The sequence below is a fragment of the Pleurodeles waltl genome, chromosome 5 (assembly GCF_031143425.1).
Source record: "Pleurodeles waltl isolate 20211129_DDA chromosome 5, aPleWal1.hap1.20221129, whole genome shotgun sequence".
NCBI classification, from domain to species: Eukaryota; Metazoa; Chordata; class Amphibia; order Caudata; family Salamandridae; genus Pleurodeles; species Pleurodeles waltl.
This window is the reverse complement of record NC_090444.1, coordinates 1,412,760,420-1,412,784,594: the sequence shown is the minus strand read 5'-3', so window position 1 is coordinate 1,412,784,594 and position 24,175 is coordinate 1,412,760,420. Positions and strand designations below refer to the sequence as shown.

At 50.2% G+C, this 24,175-nt stretch overlaps 1 protein-coding gene across 1 annotated transcript in view; it reads left to right on the top strand.

Annotated features, from left to right (window-relative positions):
• LOC138296506 (CD109 antigen-like) overlaps window positions 1-24,175 on the top strand; it is an 827,002-nt gene that overhangs the window by 324,082 nt on the left and 478,745 nt on the right. The window contains exon 9 of the mRNA XM_069235677.1: window positions 5,063-5,192. Coding sequence (XP_069091778.1) covers window positions 5,063-5,192 — 130 coding nt within the window. The remainder of the gene's footprint in view (window positions 1-5,062; window positions 5,193-24,175) is intronic.

Sequence of the window (24,175 nt, the reverse complement as noted above, 5' to 3'; positions counted from 1 at the left end):
GCCCCTTTCTAGGTGTGTGTATGTGTCTGCGTGTGTCTGTATTTTGTGTGTGTTTGTGTTTTGTATGCGTGCGTTGTTGGTGTGTGATAAAGAGAGAATGACACGAGGTCATGGCAGGCAGCTAACGTTGTCTGGAGGCATGTCCTAAAAACAACTTCCCATCTACTTGCAATCTGCATTTTCAAACAAGCATTGGCAAAGTTAATAGGTCTCGTCCATGCAAGAGCTAATGGCTTGGCCAATGTGTTTTGGTCATGTTGTACACCAGCGTGGCTGCTCTTCAGCATGACTACAAGTTAGTGGCGTAGAGGAGAGTTGTGTGAAGTGGAGTGTCATAGTGTTAAGTCGTAAAGAGTGGATTAGAGTGGAGTCACGTAAAGTGGTGTAGAGTGGAGGGATGTAGAGTGGAGGAGCACGGAGTGGAGAAGAGTGGAGTGGAGTAGAGTGTAATAGAGTGAAGTGGCCTAGAGTATTGTAGAGTGGAGTGGCATAAAGTAGCATAGAGTAGGTTGGCATAGAGTGGCGTACAGTGGAGTGGTGTACAGCGGAGCAGTGGATTAGTGTGGAATGGAACAGAGTGAAGTAAAGTAGCCTAAATGGAGTTGTTTAGAGTGTAGAGAATGTCGTAGGGTAGAGTGTCATGGAGTGGAGTGGTGTTGGACATGGCTCTTGTTAGACTTTTCATCTTTGAAAAAGTCTCTTAGACGAAAAACATGTCGGCTGTTTGGCTGTTGTTTCCATTGAACTTATTGTTGCCTTGGTTTGAATCTCTTGCCAACGGATGAATAAAATCCTCTTGATGCACCATATACTCTTATCGCGCACTGACTTACAAACATAGTAAAGTTTGGACTTCTTGGACTTTTTGGGTGTGCCCCGGTACATACTTTCTTCATGTTGTATGCTGGTGTCTTTACCAACTAATTTGCACATGTAGTGGCTGGATGCAGTACTGATGGGCACCCTTTTTATGGGCGCTCATTATATGAACAATACATCGATATGTACACATAAGGAGGTGCGAACCATATGCGCAGCCACTACCTTGTTTGACATACAGCCACTTTACACCTAGCACTCTGAAGTTAAGCCTACTGCTCTTCCAAGCTACCAAGGGGGTAAGCAGGGGTTAGCTGAGGGTGATTTTCTTTTACCCTGACTAGAGTGAGGGTCCTTGCTTGAACAGGAGGTAACCTGACTGTCAACCAAAGCCCCCTTTTCTAACAACTCTTCTGAGGCAATTTTCCTAAAACATTTTGCTTTTTTCTCCCAGTCTTTTCTGACTCTCTGTGTGTGACCTTAGGGCTCTGGACACTTCCCCACTGCCTGGGAGTGGGAAAGTGGGTATGCCCATCCTACCTATGTTAGCAAGTGGTGGCCCAGGACATGGTTGAGGGCCTGTACCCAGGAGGGCCCTGTGAAGCAGGTATACCACATACCCAGGGCAGGTACAGCCCTGGGTACTTGGGGGATGTGCACTGGGTGTGCCACCCACTAGAAGTCCCCATTAACCATGTCCTAGGCCTACGGAAGAGGCTTGCAGGGGGGGCTAGCACACCTGCGCTCATGGTGGATGTCCTCATGCGGGGATCAACTCTCAGCTGCCTTACTCCTTTGACTGTAAGGTTCCGAGAGCTGGGCTGGTGGTAGGCAAAGGACAGGGGAGGCTACAAAGATGTACCCTGTCCGGGCAGGCGAGCACCTGCATGTAGGCGTGCCCTACCTGTAGGGGGGTCAGCCACATCCACAAGGTTGGGCCGGTCCTCTACTGGTGGCTAGGAGCCATGGGCACTGTCCTCCTGTATGTGCAGGGGGTAGTGCATGCGCATGTTCTCCCCTGGAGGGGAAGTGGCATTAACCAAAGTGTGTGGGTCCCACCATGGCAGGGCCCAAAGTGTGACCAGAGGCAGTGAGGCCTTCAGACGTTCTTAGCCTGGCCTACCAGGCCAGTGTTTGCACACTTACACAATGGGGGGTTTCAGGTATGTTGTGCTTAGCACAGCTTGCCAATAGGGACACTCTTGTCAAGGGACACCGGATCGTGTAGTGAGCCAGGCCCAGGGGGGCCTCTCCGTGCCCATGTGTACGTGGGAGTTCATATACATGGAGCATTTGGCATAGCAGGCCTTGAGGGGCCTACTTGCACCAGGGCAACATATGCTTAAATGAGACTGGCACAACTTGCCAGTGTGTGCATACTTGCACACTGGTGTTGCAATGTGTGAGTGGTGACTAGTAACACTTGTATGGGTGTGCAACTTGTACCCTAATGGTTTTTCTATATAGGAACAGGAGCTGGCATCACTTTCTGCCAGGATGTGCACATTTGCCCCAGCAGGCATGGGAGTGCACCAGTGCGTATGTGCCCCTGGAGAGCCAATCACCCATGTGTGTTCACACTACCTTTGAGCACTACTCTACCCATAGGTTAACATAGGAGAATGAGCCTTATTAAGTCTGGCTGAAATAGTGGATTGCAGGGGAGCAGCCTCATGATGTTTAGTATCAATAACAAACCCCTTCTAATGGTAAAGGTGGTTCTGTCATTGATGTCCTAGAAATTCCAATTCTGGGAAGTGGACATTTCTAGGATCCAAAGTGGTTCTGGTATCTTATAAATCTGGCTTCATTCTACGAGTCATGGGGTAGAGCACATCTGTGCATTCCCCAGGTGACTGCTATAAAAATAGGGCCTCCAGAATGACAGATCCATGCTGTGTGGGTCCTGGATAGATAGTTTGGGGAGAGAGGTTTCTGACACTTGGCCTCTTGAAGCCAGATCATAGCCTCACTAAAGATAAAGGTCTGTATTCCAGAGCCTCAGGGCAGACAGGAAGAAAATGTAGGCGAGGCATCTGTGGTTCAAAGGAGAACTCTTTGAACCATCCCAAACTTCAAAATATCCATCTAGTATAACTAGGGGTACTCAACGTCTGCAAGGCAAGGTAACCTTTACAACAATGCGGGACCTGCACTGTTGGACTGCGTTGGGCACACTGTCAGAGGAATCTGTTGTGCCTAGGAGGATAACTCTCCAAGGAGGGGATCCGCTCTCCTCTTCCTGCTTGGAGACTGGCCTGGGGGTTATTGCCTGCTGCTGTGTATCATCTTGAAGGGTAACGCTTCAAGGGCAGGTTGGCTTGCCCCCTTTCTCTAAGGAGGTCTCAGGGACTTACTTCAGCAACTGGTAATATCGGGAGAGTTGTGCTCCCTGTTGCGTCTACATCGGATGCTAGACTTCATCTGACAGCAGCGGCATTAGTGTGGCCTAAGTATTGTGTCTTGAGACCAGAATTGCCTGGTGCAGAGCACGCCAAGAAATCCCTGCACTTTAGGTGAGTGGCCCTTCATCATGGGGACAACTGGATGCTGAACTGTCTTGTTGGTGTGAACAGGATCACCAGAAATCCAGACTCCGTGGGGTCCCCTATTATTGAATGTGTGGCATTTCTCTTCTGTGAGACTCACCTGCGTGTTTATTGCGTGCTGTGCTCTGTTCACTGGTTACAACCCTTGGAGGTGTGGGTGCAACCTGAGTTGTGTCATACTTGGCCTTGTATGGCATGACTAAATATGCGTCAAAGTATGTGACTGAGGAGTCTGGTGTTACACAGTGTACCTCATTCCAGAGTAGTACAGAAACCAAGTTTAGAGTGTGACTGGATGGTCTAGTGAGAGTCAAGTCATTGTGTGCTAGACGTTATTTCTCTGAGAGGGAAGCGGGATTTACATCCTTTGTGGGAGGGTCCAGGAGGCTCTGGTGCGGTTCAAGTAATCAAGCACCAGACTGGTGCCTCTGTCTGAGGAGGTATCATCTTAAGAATTGACTTGTGAATGATCGTACGGTTAGGCTGATTCAGATCAGCAGACCCCTTTTTGTGTAGGTACAGAACTGAGCACTTTTCACATAGAATCATAACTGTCTGGGGTCACTTGAGTTTTTGTGCCCCAGACATGGCATCTCCTGGTTCAGGAGGCATGGGCCTAGTCACTTGTTGTGTGCATTTTGAAATGTTGAAGGTGACTCACGTCAACAAGCCCTGACAGTACCTCTCCATTCATGAGGTGCTGAAACTGGTAACTATTTAGTAACATTGAACTGTCTGGCTGGGCTGGGCGCCTCAGTGTGTAATGGCTGCCCCAGTGACTCCCCACCTGTATTTTGCAGACTTCTGAGTGAACCTCCTGCTGGGAGCCCGAGTGTCTCCTCCTTAATTGTTCACCGGCTGTTGTCTTTCCTTTGCCCTACCTTGACCCTGGAACCCTGAGAATGGTGACTTAGCCCCGAGCTGGGACCCCGCTTTAGCCACCCAGAACATGCCACCTCCAACAAGTGGCATTGAGGGAACTGCGCAGAGCGGAGTAGTGTAGAGTGGCATAGAGTAGAGTACAGTGTCAAGGAGTGGCATAAAGTGAGTGAAATGACATAGAGTGGAGTAGAGGCTGTATAGTGGAGTGTTGTAGAGTGGTGTAGACCGAAGTAGTTTTGCCTAGTGTAAAGGGGAGTGGCATAGAGTAGAGTGTTGCAGAGTAGAGTTGCATAGGCGGAATAGCGGAGAGTGCAGTTTTGTTTGTCCATCAAGACTGTTACATGAATAATTGCACTTTTGCCAATACATTTGACTTTGAGTAAACTTCTTTTTCCTTTTGTGTCTCTCCTTCACACTCATGCTGGCGGCCGTGGCACTTTGAATCAGCTCGCTTATGTCAACTGTTTTACTTTTCATTTTCAATTTATGTGGCAAGAAAAGTCCAGTTAGGAATTTGCAATGCTAATAGCTCTAACTTGAGCAAACGCGAAACCCATTGCATTGCAAATGCTTGTTATTATTTGTAATTTGTGGTATATCTATTTTTTGGGGTAAATACGTCCTGGAATGGTGTATCAATCTGACATATATCCAGATAAACTGTTTCCTTGATGTACTGTGAATACTGTTATTGTAACCTTTAGCGATTTCTTCAAAAAACACTTGGAGTACATATCACCATGCTGTTGGCGACATTTATTTTCCACAGCACAGTGGTGAAATCTAAAACAACCTTTGTGTTCATATTTCAGATATCCGGCACACTTAATTTCAGTTTCAGTCATGATGAGCTGTATTTCATGTATGGCTTATCTGGGCACGAAGATTGGCTCAATTATGTGACCCTGAACATAAATGCAACAGTCACAGAATCATTTACAGGTATGGGCTTCAAAGAGTATCTACTTCAGCTGTCATCATTTAATACCTTTAATTGCACTAATCATTTCTCGATTTTCTCCATTATGTTTCTGTTAAATGTTATAATGCATACTAATTTAGAATTGTTACACTTTCTACAAGCAGAATTAAGTTTCCATCATGTAGTACCAATTTGAGGCAACCTATGACTTTTGTACCTGAAATTGGAGGTTTTGATTGGGAATTGTTGCAACCTTTTCAGGAACCTCTGATAACCCAGTATGATCCACTAATGTTGGTGTCTAGAATATTGAGTAGGGAATAGCATTACACCTTAATATCATATTCAAAATGTCGTGGACACAAATATCAAAAGATGCATACCTTGAAGATATATATATTGCCAAGATACATTTATGAGGAATTAGTTATTGAAAATCTATACATACTTACATGTCAATATTTTTATCCTCACTATTACTATATAACAATACTCTGTTCGATATTCAGGACCCACACCTCCATCAACATATAATACAACCTACTCATGAAGTGAAATTTGTTCCTCACTATTGGGTGTAATAACAGCAATAACAGCTCAGGCATGTGCTTCTTAATAAAATAAATCACCACTTGTCTTATCTTATTCCATATTTTATTCATATTTCATTACATACATCCTCAGTTTTTCATATTCAATTGCTCTGATTGAAAGCAATCTAGCATAGTTAAATGAATTATAATATACTGAAATTATGTCATGGATCAGACCCTGCAAGTCATGTGTTTCTCACTTCTGTTCTAAATCATCTTCCATCATTCTTAGAGACTATACGATCTCTAAGAATATTTTACTAACAGAAGACACATCATTAGTCATTTAACAACCATCCAGTTATTACTCCTGTCATTTGTTGATTGTATCGATGACTTTGACCCAGTGCATTGCTCTACTGTCTTTTGGCTACGTTCACATGATACAAATGCCACCTGCATAGATGCTTAAATAACAAACCACCCATGTAAACCCCACTACAGCTGCTCATTATTCTACCTTGGCAGACACTTGGTGAATGATTGGGGTGAAGAGTGGGGTGACAGACTCAGTTGTGCAGGGTGAAGAGACCATTTAAGTGAGTCCTCGTCTTTTGTCTTTTTCCTGGTTACACCTTAAGCTGGGCAATGACAGCAAGGTGCAGAAACTTCACACCTCTTTCTGTCTCTGCTTTTGGTACTCCTGACCAGAATTACTCTGTTATGAGAAGCATCACTCTACACAAAGGCTGTATCTGGAGGGTAGTTTGGAAAAGACGCTTTAATAGAGGACCACCTCACCCAAGTTATAAACAACTCCTGTCTGCTTTTGCTGTATACCCCACTTGTTCTTCCTGTTCCTAGTCCCATATCACAAAGGAAGGGAGTTTTTTCTACAGAATACTCAGCTGGGCCGCTATACAGCCAGAGCTGGTGTGTGAATGACAGCCAGCTTGACCTTGGCTGGAAGACCTTTATACATTGATACTCTTATACATGTCCTCTAATGCCTATAAGGCAGCCTGCCTGCTGAGAGAGAGAAGGAGCCTACCATCTCTGCAGGTGTAACTATCCAGAAAGAGCATAGGGCAGCAGGCTCCTGGTGCTGGTGTGAGGTCCAGCAGAGGAGGATTATAGAGAGCTATGTTTATAGCCTGGTGCTGATGGTGTACAGTCTCTCTGTAAGTGGTTCCTACTGGGAACCATGGCAACACTTTCTGAGATCATGAAAGCTTGGTCAGGGCTGTGATCTGAATCTGAATCAGCCTGTTCCTGGTCGTACTGACCAGATGACTGGCCTATATGTGACCACATTGCTGAGAAGAAAAGTGACCTGTGTGTAGCCTATTGCTCTGAAGAAGATTGGACTGTGTGTGACCATATTACCCAGAATATAGACCTGTGTGTAAGAAAATGCCTCTTTTTGCATGATCACACCCATTTTTGTGGACTAGTGCTGCTGTTTTTTCGACTCTGCACACAAGGAATCTACTAACCAGGCCCCAGTGCATGTGATCTGACTCTAAAACATGTAGAAATTGACTATGCTCCTAATTGGCATATATACCCTACCTATAAGTCCCTAGGATATGGTACAAAGTGTAACCAGGAATCCATCTCCCATTGCGCCACCACTAAATTGACAATACAAAACATGACTGCAGGCTTGCCACCAATAACCTGGCTTTGCAGGTTTAAAAACTGCAAATTCACTTTGACAAAATAACCCCTTTTGACAGGCGTAAACCCTCCTTTTACATAATAATAAACAACCCCCATGTAAGATTAAAGTGCCTGTAAGGCAGGGTGGATAGTACTTAAAAGTTGGACATGTAAAAGCATAATGTAAGCATGTCTCTAGTGTCAAGGCCCTAAAAGCTTTGTTTACTGTAGCACGATTAGCAGTTCCATAGGAAAGTTGGGGGTTAATATTCAAATGAAATAATGTTATATCGACCTAGGAACCAGATACAAAGTTAATTCTTAGACTTGTTAAATATTTATCACAATTCCTATTCATTGTCAAAGTCATATTTGTGCTAATATTTTTTTTTAAATCACCTTTCATCTGACTAAAGATTTTTGTCACTCATCTTCATGAGCTTCCCACGGTCAGCCAGGATCTAAATAGCACCTTGATGAGGCGTGAACTAGCTCCCAGAGCGGAGACAAAGGGCTTGAGTGTTGGGAGGTGTCCTGTTCGTCAAACAGGGTGACCATCGGGGTAGTGCCCAGTAACTCGATTATCTTCAAAGGGCCTTCCCTGTCCCAAGCAGTTATAGCTAATACCTGGGCCTTCCTCCTCTATTGTTCTACTAGCTAGCCAGGCACTAATTCCAGTGGGAGAGGAGTTACTGGCAGAATTGGTTCAGAGTGACCACAAAGGAGGAGGTACTCATTTCCCTGGCCACACATCTAGTGTGAGAACAGGAGCGCTGCACAAGGGAAGAAAGGTTCTCCTATCTTGGTTTTAGATAGAGCGAGACACCATGGGATTGTTTGCAATAGAGCACTTAGGAACTACTGCAAAAGTGGGTAGAGTTACCCCTAAGAACCTTTCCTAATTGGGTAGAGAGAGGCCAAGATTCATCCCCACCCATAGGCTAGTGCCAGGCATGAATGTGGCACTCGTAGGCAGCCTCTTCAAAATACTACTGAATCAGTGAAAGACAGAAGAAGGACTGCACCTACTGTTGATGTCAGTGAGGAGAACCATAAGGGCTGGACCTGCAACCACATGTACCCAGGACAGAGAAGTGGGCTTCAAGGGTCAATTGGCTGACATCATGTTAAACTACAGGGACACAGAATCTACAAGAAGCCCACATTTCTGGAAGAGCCCAGATGACCAATTCCAACTGGGTCTGCCCTGGATGCTGCTGGTGGTTCTGTTGGAGTGAGTCCTGGAATTCTTGACTAGTGTCAGAGTGTACTCTTCTTGCCGAAACCCAAAAGCTGGAACTTAAAAAAATGTAGCTAACTTTTTTCCCTGGAGAACTGTTGTAGGACCCGGAACAACCTGCCAGCTCATGCACAATGGAGCATCACCAGTGGGCCTGATTGTGCTGCAGATGCCCTTAAGTTCTCTGCAATAGCAAATCCAATCCAACAGGCCCCCACTCTGGCCAGCATCTAACAATGTCAAACTCCCTTAGGCTATAGCCTGCAGCCTAACCCCCGGAGTAAATCCAACTTACAGAATAAAGTCCGAAGGTAGAAATCTTCCCCAAGGCTGGCGCAGAGCAGGAACCGATCACCTTTGATGGCTTTCTGGGTGCAAACTCCAGACTTTTCCTATTTTTAGGTTTCCCTGCCATTGTTGACAGCTTCTCCAAGAACGTGCTCTTTGTCAGCCCATCACAGATGAGCCAGTCTTTGAATGCAGCCTGCAGCTTTGCCCAGCTGCGCACTCTACCTTCTTGAAAATGTTCTAAGTCTGATGGCAACTCTTTGAACAGGACCAACCGGGTCCCTGTAACTGGACCACGCTCCACTGTGCTCGACCTTTAAACTTACCTTTCTCCCAGTCTGGTGTGGCCAGTTCCCTGTGGTTCATGCTTTGTTCTTTTTGGCATTATCTGTATGTAAAAATGTAAACATTTATATATCTAGCTCTTCTCATTAGACTTTTGTCATTTTGGTGTCATTTTGTTCATTAACATAATCTCTATTCCTATAAATTGAAGTGCATTTTTGATGCTGTGTTTTCAACTTTCTGGCTGTTTTGGTACTTTTAAATGCTTTACACATTTTCTTAAGGTAAGACTGCCTTCTCTGTGCCTTAACAACTGGGAGCTGAGCTCATGTTTAAATTACTGAAACCTTTCCTGGTCCTAACAAGAACAGTGACATTATTATTTGTAGTGGGCTACCAGCCAACCAAACTGGTAATCACCTGTTCACACTGTGCATGGCTGTGTTGTCCAGAAGGAGATTGGCAGGGTGAATGCCTGCAATGCCAGAAAGAGATCAGCTTTTGTGTGGCTGCACCACAGGAAGGAGATTTGCCTTCCATGTGGATCCCGTGGCTCAACACCCACCATGGACCAAGGGAAACATCCAGAAGCAGGAAGGCTGAAGCTGCACCTGCTGGGTGAGCACCCACAACCAGAAATGAGACCCCCAGATAGAGTTGCAAGTGAGCACACCTCTTGTCAGAACTGGGAAGGAGCAAGGTGCTCAAATGAAGCTGGTTGGCTGCCTGACAGGACTGTTCCACCATGGGTGGTTAAAACTGAACAGGCCATACATATCTTGTTCGTCTTAAACAGTATTTACAAAAATATTGTCCTATAGGGTATAGATCTTCTATGATTAACTCCAATGTGGCAATATTTTTGTAAAGTATATTTTGGATGCACTTTTTCTATCAGGTGAGTGTTTTGCTTACGCTATTCAGATAACGTACTCTCCGATCTATTCTCCCATCTATTCTTCCTCTATACATTTTATCCACCAAACAGGAAAACCCTGTGCTTCATCTTGTCATCTTCATGCCCCTGCTCTCCTACCTGACCCAGTGCTTCACGTTCACAATCTGCCTATTGTTACCTCAAATGGCTAGTTTCCCAGATTCTTGGAACCAATTGTAAAACCAGGTGTCTTTCTGTGCTGTGAAGCCCCTAATTGATAACTGATTAACCTTTTTTAGTGCTTGATTCTCAGGATAGTGAGGCAGAGTAGTCCAAGGCTTACTCCTTGGAGGTGCTGCGGGCTAAAGACTCACCAATCTGGAATGCAACAATCAACACTTAATACCTCACTGCCCAAGCAGTACCTTTACTTATAAAAACGGAAAAGTATTTTATTTCAGAGCTTATTAAATACTACATACGCATTTTCAAATATGATGTGACACAATTTTAAGGGTCATACAACCAACAAGGAGTGTGTACTAAAGAAAGGCCCCATAGATCTGCTAATTAACTAGATGTGCTTGAGAAACATTGTGCTGGAGACACCCCTGATGGTCTGCGCACCATCATGTCCTGATTCTTCCTGAAACCACAATAACCTCCTATGTGTTTACATAGGCTAGTGGGTGCAGTCATAAAGACTAGGCCTACTGGCTTTGTTAGAGTGTCTAGAGTGTATCTGCAATAAAGAGTGTCTAGCATCTCTATACAGTAAAAGGTTTTAAAGAGTTATAAGGTTAACACAGAGTGCAATCAATCAAAAACGGTTTGTGAAGGTACCACTTTTCAATAGCAGTCAACAGTGCTCACACATTTTCACTGTCAATACTGTTATAGTCAAAATCAATCAATCAATCAATTTGTAAAGCGTGCTACATACCCGTGAGGGTTTCAAGGCGCTGGGGGGGGGGGGGAAGGGGGCTGCTCCTGTTTGAAGAGCCAAGTCTTGAGTAGTTTTCTGAAGGAAAGAAGGTCCTGGGTCTGTTGTAGATCCGGCAGGAGGGTGATCCAGGTCTTGGCGGCGAGGTACGAGAATGATCTGCCGCTGGAAGATTTGCGTCAGATGCGGGGGACGGAGGCGAGGTTAATGGAGCGGAGATGCCAGAGTCTGTTGTTCATGTATGATGGTCCGGTGTTGTGGAGTATCTTGTGTGCGTGGGTGAGGAGCTTGAAGGTGATCCTTTTGTTGACGGGGAGCCAGTGAAGGTCTCTGAGGTGGGGGGTGATGTGGCAGTGGGGAGGGATGTTGAGGATGAGTCGGGCGGAGGCGTTTTGGATGTGTTGGAGGCTTTGGAGGAGTTTGGATGAGATACCGGTGTAGAGGGCGTTGCCGTAGTCGAGTCTGCTGCTGACGAGGGCCTGGGTTACTGTTTTTCTTGTTTCTTTGGGATCCATTTGTAAATTCTGCAAAGCATGCGGAGGGTGTTGTAGCAGGAGGAGGAGATGGCGCTGACCTGCTTTGACATGGAGAGTGAGGAGTCGAGAGTGAAGCCGAGGTTTTGTGCGCTGTCAGTGGGTGTCGGTGGGGGACCCAGCGTGGATGGCCACCATGTGTTGTCCCAGGCAGAGGGGGTGCGCCCAAGGATGAGGACCTCTGTTTTGTCCGAGTTCAGTTTTAGCCGGCTGTCTATGTATTGTTTAAAATTATATTGTATATGAGATTTACTCATTTATACTAGCTGCCAAGTAGCAATAAGACCTAAAAACAAACTCATGTACACCAAAACCATAAGCCTAAATGTCCCTGCTCCAGAAAGGCTTATAACTGCATCTAACATTTCCCTAAAACACTCTTACTTTTACCTGGTAGTCTTAGTGTGTCATTCCAACAAGAAAGTGTAAGATTATTTGAAGATGTCTTGCCACTCCCCAGGCACCCAATAAACTATTCTTGTGGTGCCGCTGCTGTATCCAGGCACCACAAACTCAACTATTTACAATGTAGTTCTAGCTTCCGTGGGTGGGAAGGCCTTGTATTTTCCTTTTCAAATGAACCTGCTATAGTGATTTTTGTTTTCCCAAATGCCTGTGCCCCTCCTGCATTGCACCCGGATCTTGTGGACACAATTGCCAAGGTCATCCCACGCTTGCACAGGTTTGCCTGCTTTCTGCCTGTCAAAGCTTTTGAATACAGGCACAGAGGCTGGCTTTCTCCTTCTTTCACCCATTTCTGTGTGGTCAGTGACTGTGGTGCGGTGTGCTTCTCTCTCTCCACCAGACACGGACAATGGGCAGATGAGACACACCACAATACTTCTACTGCTCTGGCTTTGCCCAGGAGCTCCTATGATTGGAGGATAGTGACACTTTACAAGACCCCAGGGATACTTGCCTGTCATGGGGATCAAAAGCTTAATGTGAGGGAGTGCCATACTCCTGAATAGGGTTTCCCCCAATTTTCCCATTGAACCTATTTACACAGAATACATTTCATAGTTCAAGTTCTTAGTGGTATACTCTTGCCACCAGGAGCGTTTCTACCTGGTCTCTAGTCATCTACAATCTGATGACTTTTCAGACAGAGGTTTTTAGACTAGTGTACCTCTATTGAGGTACAGCTCACAGACATAGGTGGTCATTCTGACCTCGGCGGTAAAAGGCGCCTACCGCCGGTCAGAAATCCTCCATAATCCCGCCGCGGTCGCGGAAACCCGCCACGGTCATTCTGACCCGCAGAAGGCAAACCTCCGAAAATCCGACAGCCACAACAGACCGCCAGACCAGCGGTCGGCGGAAAAGTGGAGGTGACAAAACCTCCACCGTCACGCCAACAGAAATACGCCCATGCCATTACGACCCACGAATCCACGCAGCGGTCTTTCAAACGCGGTATTCCATTGGCGGGACACACCGCCGCGGTCAGAATACACACAAACGAACAAAACCCAGCCACATTGGCCGATTTGAATACCACACACCTGATACACATACACACACCACTCCCACACACACAATGCAATATAAAACACACACCCACATCACCCACAAACCCCTACGACAGAAAATTCTGAAAGAAGGCCAGAGCGAGACACCACCATCCACAAACTATCAGCCACAGCCACTCAACACCATCACCCACACACTATCCACACACAAAACAACACACACCACCACACTCAACACACTTAACTACACATACTCCACCCCACACATCATACACACCACCCCATGGCACCCCAAAGACACCCCCGCTTCACAGACGAAGAACTCAGGGTCATGGTGGAGGAAATCGTTCGGGTAGAGCCCCAGCTGTTCGGCACACAGGTCCAATACACCAGCATTGCCCGGAGGACGGAGCTATGGCAGAGGATTGTCGACAGGGTCAACGCTGTGGGACAGCACCCCAGAAATCGGGAAGACATCAGGAAGCGATGGAACGACCTACGGGGGAAGGTGCGTTCCATGGTATCCAGGCACAACATCGCCGTGCAGAAGACTGGCGGAGGACCCCCACCTCAACCCCCACAATTTACAACATGGGAGGAGGAAGTCTTGAACATCCTGCATCCTGACGGCCTCGCAGGAGTCGGCGGAGGAATGGATACTGGTAAGTTGAAGCTTCACTACTGCTTCCCCCCCCCCTGCATGCCAAATCATACCCCAACCCTCACCCCCATCCTCGAACCCCACCCTCACCCCCACCACCATCCTCACCCCCACCCTCACCCCCACCACCATCCTCACCCCCACCACCATCCTCACCCCCACCCCCAGCACACCTATTCCCTGCCAATGTCTCACCATCACAACCCACACATCCCAAAACCTAGGCCTGCATGCGTCCACTAAGCATGGACACCCATCACCAAAGCATGCCCAATGCATATACACATCCCCCCCACAAGCCACCCTCACCAAAGCCCCCACACACGAATGCCAGCACTTGGGGACACGGGAACCCACAGATACACCCATATGCCACACATTGAAACTATAACCATACCTCTATACCCCTGCAGGACCCGACCGTCAACACACCGCCGCGGAGGGCCCAGAATTCTCCACACCCCCCACCCAAGAGGCCGTCAGCGATGACAGCAGCTCTGTCGACCTGGACACCGATGACCAGCCCGGACCATCGGGGACCTCTGGACAGTCGGTTCCCCTCACACAGGCCCAGGCCACTACAGACCCAAACCCCTCTGGGAACACCAGCACAGCTCCCACCCAGCGGGCCCATGCCTCTGTCTCCAGGGCGCGTCAATCTGCGGTGTGTCTACCACTACAGGGCACCCAGGATAACCCACCACCCCAACAACAACAGGGACCTGGGGGCAGTGGTAGTGGGCACACCGGCCAGGGGGCAGAGGCCCAGGGAAACAGGGCAACTCGGAGGGCAGCTGTGCGACAGGGGGGGGACGGGCCCAGGGAACCCACTCTCCACGAGGCCCTCACCACCATCATGGGAGCATACAACCGCTCCCAGGAGACGATGGCGACGGTACTGGCCCGGTTCCAGGAGATCCAGGTACTGCAGGAGGAACACTATCAGGGGTACAGGGAGGACATCAGAGCCCTCACCTCCACCCTGGTTACCATGGTAGGGCTGCTGCAGGACCTCGTCAACACCAGGACGGACACTCAACAACACCCAAGGGCCCCTGCCACTAGCCTGGACCAAGAACAGCCAACCACCTCCGCCGGCGCTAGTGGACAGGAGGCCCCCGCACAGCAGCAGCCCACCAGACCCCCACCTCCTGCAGGAGAAGAACCACCCCGCAAGAGGGCCCTGAGATCTCGCAAGAAGACAGAGTAGGATGTCAAGACCCCCGCCAGCAAAGGATACCACCTGATGTCATCCCACTGTCCCACATTGTCACCCTGTCCATCCTTGAACTGCCCATGCTCCATCTCTCCACAGGCCTCTGGACAATGCACCTGTGTGACTGTTACTCTGGACTCTGCCATGGACATTCCTTCACCATAGCCCCCACCCACTTGAAACCACCCATCCCATTTTGAGCACTTAAATAAACACCTATTTTGCACAAAACTATCTGGAGTCTGGCTGTGATTTCAAAATATTGTAAGTGACATGACAGTGCAAATATGTCCTTGTACATAGTGAAGTCAACAAACAGCTGCCACAAAGCTGTAGTCCATGGGGAAACGAAGCACAGGACTCGTAGTGGGGACCCCAGATCTGAAATAGGGAGGGAAAAGCCACAACTCAGTCATCATACACTGGGGCAAATAGACAGGCAGCAGAGATGCAGGAGAGTAGTTCACATTTACTAAATTATCTTTGAATTGTTACCTGTGTCCTATTGGAAGTACTGTTCAATGATTCTGTCCCTGTTGTCTGTTTCAGCCCCGTCGTCTTCCTCCTCGTCACTCTCCTCAGGTTCCACCGCTGCCACAACACCACCGTCTCGACCATCCTCCTGCAGGAAAGGCACCTGGCGGCGCAAAGCCAGGTTGTGAAGCATGCAGCAGGCCACGATGATGTGACACACCTTCTTAGGTGAGTACATTAGGGATCCACCTCTCATATGCAGGCACTGAAACCTGGCCTTTAGGAGGCCAAAGGTGCGTTCGATCACCCTCCTAGCACGCCCATGGGCCTCATTGTACCGTTCCTCTGCCCTGGTCCGGGGATTCCTTACTGGGGTCAGTAGCCACGACAGGTTGGGGTACCCAGAGTCCCCCAATAGCCATACACGGTGTCTCTCTAGCTGTTCCATCACGTAAGGGATGCTGCTATTCCTCAGGATGTAGGCGTCATGCACTGACCCTGGGAATTTGGCATTTACATGCGAGATGTACTGGTCAGCCAAACACACCACCTGGATGTTCATTGAATGGTAACTTTTTCTGTTCCTGTACACCTGCTCCCTGTCTCTTGGGGGAACCAAAGCCACATGGGTCCCATCAATGGCACCAATGACGTTGGGAATATGTCCGAGGGTGTAGAAATCACCCTTCACTGTAGCCAATTCGCCCGCCTCAGGGAAAATGATGTAGCTCCTCACGTATTTCATCAGGGCAGACAACACTCTGGATAACACCTTCGAAAACATGGGCTGAGACATCCCAGAAGCAATTCCCACTGTTGTCTGAAATGACCCACTTGCCAAGAAATGGAGTACTGACAGGACCTGCACCAGAGGGGGAATCCCTGTGGGTTGGCGGATGGGGGACATCAGGTCGGGCTCCAGCTGGGCACACAGTTCATGTATAGTGGCACGGTTAAGACGGTAGGTCAGGATAATGTGGCGTTCTTCCATTGTCGACAGGTCCACCAGCGGTCGGTACACGGGAGGATTCATCCGTCTCCTCGCCAAACCCAGCGGACGGTGCCTAGGAAGGACAACATGGAGCACACAGTCAAGCAACCCACAGGTACGTACTCACAGCTAGCACAGTAAACGATTCTCTATGCAGTGAATGGCGTGTCTGAGTGGCCATGCAAGGCCTAGGCCTGTGCGACGCAGTTGAAATTGAGCCATGTGGACCCTCGAAATGGCGGCTGTCTGACCTGTGAAGTGTGACAATGGGATGTGAGGTCAATGCGCTGGCGTGGCACACCGCGGCGGGCGGCGGGCGAAGACCGCGGCGCGAAGCCGCATTGGTTAACATTGAAGCCTATGGGTTTCAGGAGCCAATGGCGAAGGGCGCCGGCGGTGGCGGTACGCACCGCCGCGGTACGCACCGCCGCGGACGTGACCGCCATTTTCTATCTACTTATCCACTTGCGACTTGAACTTTCACAGGAGAGGACCTATACTGCAAGTGTTGCTGTGACCTCGGTCTGGAAGGGACAATGGCTGCTGCGCCTGGGGAAAGGGCCCCTGCCTTCACTGGAGAGGAGTTGGAGAAACTTGTGGATGGGGTCCTCCCCCAGTATGCGCTACTCTACGGTCCTCCAGACCAACAAGTGAGTTCAATTCAATCTGGATTTGGGGCCACTGGCTGGCTTGGGGGCCTGGCGGGGGGCCTGGCGGGGATGGGGGGGCATGTTGGGGCTGGCGGGGGGCATGGCGGGGATGGGGGGCATGTTGGGCCTGGTGGGGGGCATGGCGGGGGGCCTGGCGGGGATGGGGGGGCATGTTGGGGCTGGCGGGGGGCCTGGCGGGGGGCCTGGCGGGGATGGGGGGCATGTTGGGCCTGGTGGGGGGCATGGCGGGGGTCCTGGCGGGGATGGGGGGGCATGTTGGGGCTGGCGGGGGGCCTGGCGGGGATGGGGGGCATGTTGGGCCTGGTGGGGGGCATGGCGGGGGGCCTGGCGGGGATGGGGGCATGTTGGGCCTGGTGGGGGGCATGGCGGGGGGCCTGGCGGGGATGGGGGGTGTTGGGCCACTGGCAACGAAAATGCAGACAAACTTGAACGTGGTATTTCTCCCTCCCTGTACGTGTCACATAGGTCCGCGCCCATGAGAAGATCGGGATTTGGCGTGCCATCGCCAAGGAAGTCCGGACCCTGGGGGTCCACCATCGACGGGGCACCCACTGCCGCAAGAGGTGGGAGGACATCCGCCGCGGGACCAAGAAGACCGCCGAGTCTCTGCTGGGGATGGCCTCCCAACGTAGGCGGGGTGCCTGCCGTCAACTGACCCCCCTGATGTTCCGGATCCTGGCGGTGGCCTACCCTGATTTGGATGGGCGCGTGAGGGCAGCACAGCAGACACAAGGGGGTGAGTACAAGCATTATCTACTCTGTTGTCGCGCAGTGGAGGTGTCTGGGTGGGGGAGGAGGGCTGTGGGTCCCCCTAGGCCAGGGCGATATCTGTAGGCTGGGCACCCCCGTAAGCCCCTGTGTCCCCAGCCACCACCCTCAGTAGTTTGTCAGTACAGCCATCCCTGGGCCGTGTCATCCATGGGTGCAGTTGTCAACTCTAGGCGTGTAGGGCATGTTCCACGGAATGCGTAGCGGACCCCAAGTGCGCAACTTAGTGCAGGGGGCATCTGTGTCTGTCATGTCCGCTAACTGTACCGGAGATCCATGTACTCAATATCCCTTTATTTCTCTCTCCCCCCCCCCTTTTTGTTTGTCTTTCTGTGCTTGTGTGCATCAGCATCATCAGGCGGAGGAGAAGTGGCATCGGGGCAGGAGGGAGCTGCATCTCACATGGCCCAGGAGGGCCATGCCACAGAGTCAGACTGGACCAGTGAGACGGAGGGCGAGGGGAGCTCCACAACGGGGACGACTGGACCCTGCAGCGACACGGACACGTCCTCGGAAGGGAGCTCCCTTGCGGGGGTGGCACCATCCGTGCCCCCCGCCATTACAGGTACAGCCGCCACCCAGCGCACCATCTCCGCCCTCCCAGCAGCCCCTCAGCGTTCGCCCCGTGCCCGCTCTGCCAGGAAGCCGGGCATCGCCTTCGCCCCAGGCACCTCAGGCCCTGCCCCTGTTACCCCCGCTGCCCTCAGTGAGGAGGTCATTGACCTCCTCCGAACGCTCATTGTTGGGCAGACTACCCTTTTGAATGCCATCCAGGGGGTGGAGAGGGAGGTTCATCGCAGCAATGCGTACCTGGAGGGCATTCATTCGGGTCAGGCTGCCCATCAGCGATCGTTCCAGGCTCTGGCCTCAGCACTGACGGCAGCCATTGTCCCTGTCTCCTGCCTCCCTCTACTAACTCCCTCCTCCCAGTCTCCTGTTCCTCTGCCTGTCCCACCCACACCATCAGACCAGCCTGCACACACCTCAACACCCAAGAGAAGCTCATCCAAACATAAGCACCACAGATCACGCAGACATTCACACACGCAACATTCCGATGCAGACATGCCAACAGTCACTACCACCTCTGTGACCCCCACCTCCTCGTCTCCCTCCTCCCTCCCTGTGACGTCTACACTCACACCTCCATTCACCTCACCATCAGCCAGTGTTTCCATCACCAGCACACCCTCCACTCCAGTCCGCACACGTGCAGTCACCACCCCCACTGCCATTTACACGTCCCCTGTGTCCTCTCCCACTGTGTCTGTCACCCCCTCTTCCACACCACACAAACGCAGCCACCCACCCACCCAACAGCCATCCACCTCACGACAGCCTATCCCTCCTGCACCTGCACCCAAAGACAGCAAACGTGACTCACCTACAACCACATCCTCTCCCTCCACTCCCATTCCCACTGTACCTACCACTCTCCATTGTCCCAAGAAACTCTTCCTCGCCACTGCTAACTTCTTTCCTGACCCTGAGCCCCCCCCTCCTTCTCGTCGGGGTAAGAAGAGCACCTCAGCCACCACCAGCCCTGCAGCCCCCTTGACAAGGGTGCAGGGGTATTGGAGCCCACCAGCCCGCATGTCTGGATCTTCGCCCAGCAGCAAGGGGACAGCCAGCCCACCCCCTGGGAAGAGGAGCAGAAGGCGGAAGGGGCGCCGCAGGAGCCCGGCTTCTACATCCCCCCCGGACACCACCCAGACACAGTCACCAGCCACAGCTCCAAAGGGAGGAAAGGGCCACAGACTCCCGACTAAGGAGGGCAAGGGCAGCAAGTCGGAGAGGTCAGGCTGCAGGCCTGCTGCCCAGGAGGAGCCCACCACCCCCATAGCCGCTGCCCAGGGAGGACCCAGCCCAGCTGGCCAGGAGGGCCCCACCACCCACAGCCCAGGTGGGCATTGAAGGAGCACCATCCCCGCTGCCCAGGAGGGCACCACCAGGCAATGAGCAGTTGGCCATAGACCGGCCGCCGTCTCAAGAACCGCTGAACTGGGCCCCGCCGTCTCAAGCACCGCTGAACTGGGCCCCGCCGTCTCAAGCACCGCTCCGCTGGGCCCCGCCGTCTCAAGCACCGCTGAACTGGGCCCCGCCGTCTCAAGCACCGCTGAACTGGGCCCCGCCGTCTCAAGCACCGCTGAACTGGGCCCCGCCGTCTCAAGCACCGCTCCGCTGGGCCCCGCCGTCTCAAGCACCGCTGAACTGGGCCCCGCCGTCTCAAGCACCGCTGAACTGGGCCCCGCCGTCTCAAGCACCGCTCCGCTGGGCCCCGCCGTCTCAAGCACCGCTGAACTGGGCCCCGCCGTCTCAAGCACCGCTGTACTGGGCCCCGCCGTCTCCAGCACCGCTCCGCTGGGCCCCGCCGTCTCAAGCACCGCTGAACTGGGCCCTTCAAGGCAAGACCCGCTGAACTGGGCCCTTCAAGGCAAGATGCGCAGAACTGGGCCCTTCAAGGCAAGAAGCGCTGGCCCTTTGGCAGACGTGGCAGGGCAGGATCTGTCTCGGGCAGGGCTGCAGGATGTCCTCTGGCCAACATGCCTCCTCCAGTGGCAGTGGGGTCTGTTATGGACTGTATGGACTGTGGCTTTGCACTCCCCAGGATGGCCCAGTGGGCAGGCCACCCACTGTATGGACTGTATGGACTGTGGCTTTGCACTCCCCAGGATGGCCCAGTGGGCAGGCCACCCACTGTATGGACTGTATGGACTGTGGCTTTGCACTCCCCAGGATGGCCCAGTGGGCAGGCCACCCACTGTATGGACTGTATGGACTGTGGCTTTGCACTCCCCAGGATGGCCCAGTGGGCAGGCCACCCACTGTATGGACTGTTTGGACTGTGGCTTTGCTCTCCCCAGGATGGGCCAGTGGTCATGGAGTCCCCTCGTGGATCTGGCGTCGTGTACTCAAGTGGCTGAGGTACCCCCCCTTCCCTTCCCCCTGAGGTGCCTGTCCTATTTTCTTTCTGATGCCCCTGCAGTGTTCTCTCCGTGGAGTTCTTGTCGTGGGACTGGGCCTTGCCCCTTTGCACAGGACCCCTGTGGTCCACGGACAGTGGTTGGACTACATTTAGTAGCTGTATATATTTTGTACATAGTTTATTTATTTATTGGGATTACTGGTGTCCATATTTCAATATATCTGCCCGTTTATGATCTCTTCTTTTGGTCTTTGCATCATTTCGGAGGGGGGGGTTTGTGGGTTGTGACAGTGATCTGTGGGAATGCATTGATGAGTGTGTTGTAGTGGGTATGGGTGGGTGGGTGTGTGCCGGTAATCTTTTCCCTCCCCTGTGTCGTAGGTGCAGTACTCACCGATGTCTTCCGCGCCGCCGGGCGTGCTCCTGGTACAGGAGCAGGTATAGGAGTGCGGGGATGACCTGCAACTCGGGTTCCATACTGCCGGAATCTCGCGTGGAGTGCGTAGAGGTGAGCGTTTTCCCGTTCGTAGTCTGTTTCCGCCGTGTTTTTATCGGCGGTGCTCCCGCCCCGGAAAAGGTGGCGGATTGGTGGGTCGTAATAGGGTGGGCGGTACATTGTCTGCCGCCTGGCTGTTGGCGGGGACCGCCGCGCTGTTTGTCTGTCCCGCCGTGGCGGTCGGAGTGTTAATGCGGCGGGCTGTGTTGGCGGTTCCCGCCAGGGTCAGAATAGCATATTTTGGACCGCCGGCCTGTTGGCGGCTTGGCCGCCGCATTATCACCGACCGCCAGGGACAGAATGAGGGCCATAGTCTCCTTCCCCCACCCTTGAGCAATATCCTTGGCTCAGGGTCTCCAGCAGGAGTATTCTGTGGGTCTCAAGGCAGACCATCCTGCATTTCTGTATTACACAGGTACCATAGGCTCTTTACAGGTCCAGAGTGTCCCACCATTCCATATAGGGGATACTCTCATATCTATGAGGAATCTGCTTGCCTGTTTAATTTGTATTCCGAAGTCACATCTATGATCTGTGACCTCTTCTAGTTCAAGTACCAAAAACAGTATTTCCAAAAGCTTGTTACAGGGTCCTTCCCTCTTGAGGTTGCTTGATCTCATTCTAACCTATTGTCCGACTGAATTGTTTTTTTAGATTCAAACATAATATTCTCCTTTGTTGCCTGCTTAGTAGTCACCTTTGTTTTTTGTCTGTGGTTCCCCACAATGGTTTGCCTGTTTCTCTGAGCTTCTACCTGCTGATGTCTTTCTCTCATCCCCTCATACCTAATCCTCTTTGTTGCCACGACCATAAGTCACATGCATAAATATGCCCCTCAGATGTTTCCCTGCAAACCTGACACTGCCAAAGGTTGCATTGCCACCCATGCTCAATGTGTAAAGGAATGAGGGCCAGGTCCCAAAGTTCTGCTGAGAAGACCCCGACCTGTGCAATTAAAAGTTGGTGTACCAAATACCTAGACTGCATAGTATTAAATCCAGAGCATGCTGCTTTAATTCACTATCAGACTCTACCCCTCTTTTTTCTCTCTTGGAGGTTCCTGCTTTCTCTTGTTGAGAATTTTTCCGTTTTTCTCGTTCTGCATCCTTCTGCTGTGGGCATTTGTCCTTCTCTTGCTCTCCCTAAGTGCCTGAAGTAGAAGAAAATAAGTGCTGATTCCCAAACATTAGTTCTGGTGCCCCCACCCTCAACCATCAGCTCAAATTGAACACTGGTTGCCATCCTTACATTGGCAAAGGCCGAATGAACATCTAGAGATTGGCAAAGTTCCTGTAATCATCTTAATATTGGGATACCTTGCATGTCCACCCACCCTAAAATGGCAATGGCCATGTAACCCCCAAGACGCTGACAGTGCTAAATGTTATATGCCCATCCAGACAGTGCCAATGGCTAAGTCCTCAGCCTCAGCACACTTCACATGTCCTCCTATGACACAGTTGAGCATCACTTGACCAGTCCAAATTCCAACCGTCTAATGCCATGTTTTACATAAAGTAAACAGAATGTCCACAGTTTTCGACCAGCAAAGGTTACTCGCAGAGATTCAAGCTGCCACATCCGATAGGTCTACTGTTGATGGAACATATCATTACAATTAGAATAATCTTGCATTTTGACAAGGTGAGCCTGGTGATGTTCAAGTACTTTACTACCTATTTTGTTATTTGCATGGCCCACGTACTGGTTGTTTGTCACTGAACACGTGGTTTCAACACTCTTTAACTCTGGTTTTCACAGGAAAAACTGGTTGCTGCACCCACTTCGGATTTTTTTTTTAACTTGCTGTGAGGGCATAAAATGCTATTTTGAACACAAGGGTGTTTTACCTGAATTCCATTTTACCGTTATCATGCACAACGGGAAAGTGTAAGTCCCTTGAGATTTATGAGTAATTTTGGATATGTAATATATGTTTGTTTTTTTTGCCCTGATGAAGTCAGAGATGACAAAACACCTGTTGGCTAGAGTCGACGAACAATCCAATGAATAAAGTTTGAATTACTGCAGTGATTTAATTTGTGTTTTTCGACTCCCTGTTGCCTGCAGTGCTTCAGGGTTAATTGTTGAACATAAGGGGTTTGCCTCTTGGGAACTGTTTGGTAACCACTCATTCCCTCTGGGAGCAATGAGACCCTCAGTATTGTGATTATTAGATAGTGTGCATCCGCAACTTTCTAGTTGCCAAATTTGTGGAACTTTGTGTACTGTCAACTCCACCATTTTGACTTCATTTTGTTAACTTGTGTGCAACATTGTAAGTCTTTGTGCCATTTTTCTGACTGGGTCTGGGCATTTGTGCTCTGAGATTTGCCTGGATTTGTGATGTTCTTTGAATGCAAACTTTTGTTAGGTTTGTACGAACTCCATACTATGGAGGGCGCTCAATCGGTTAAAAGCCCTCTCTGAACTCTGCAATTATTCTATACAAACCTACAAATATGTCAGGTAACTAAGCATGGGTTCAAGTGATTGCGGTGTGATGGCTGTTATGCTTCTCAACCAGTGGCAAGACCACACCTAAAGATCAACTCTGCTAGAGCCAATGAGACTCTTGGAAAAGCTTGTAGAAAACCAGTTTCCTAGATTATACATCTAGATCCGCATATTTCATAGAAAGTGGCAGTGTCTTTTCGCTTCTGGTATCATTCTGAATTTAATTCGGTCACAAACAAGCAGCGATCACGTTTCTGTGCCTGTCTGCATCAATTAGGCATGAATTACTTACTGTTTATGGTTAAGTATCTGATGATCATTAACCTTTTATTCATTCATAGCTGACCTAAGTGAACGCATCTTGACACAATTATGGTGTGTTTGTGCTGTGACTACATTTTTTGTAAGAGTGAAGTGGTGGAACACGACCAATTGATGATCTCTGTGTATATCATAGGAATGTGTAGCATGTTTCATTTATTGCATGTTGCCTTTCAAGTTGATTCACGA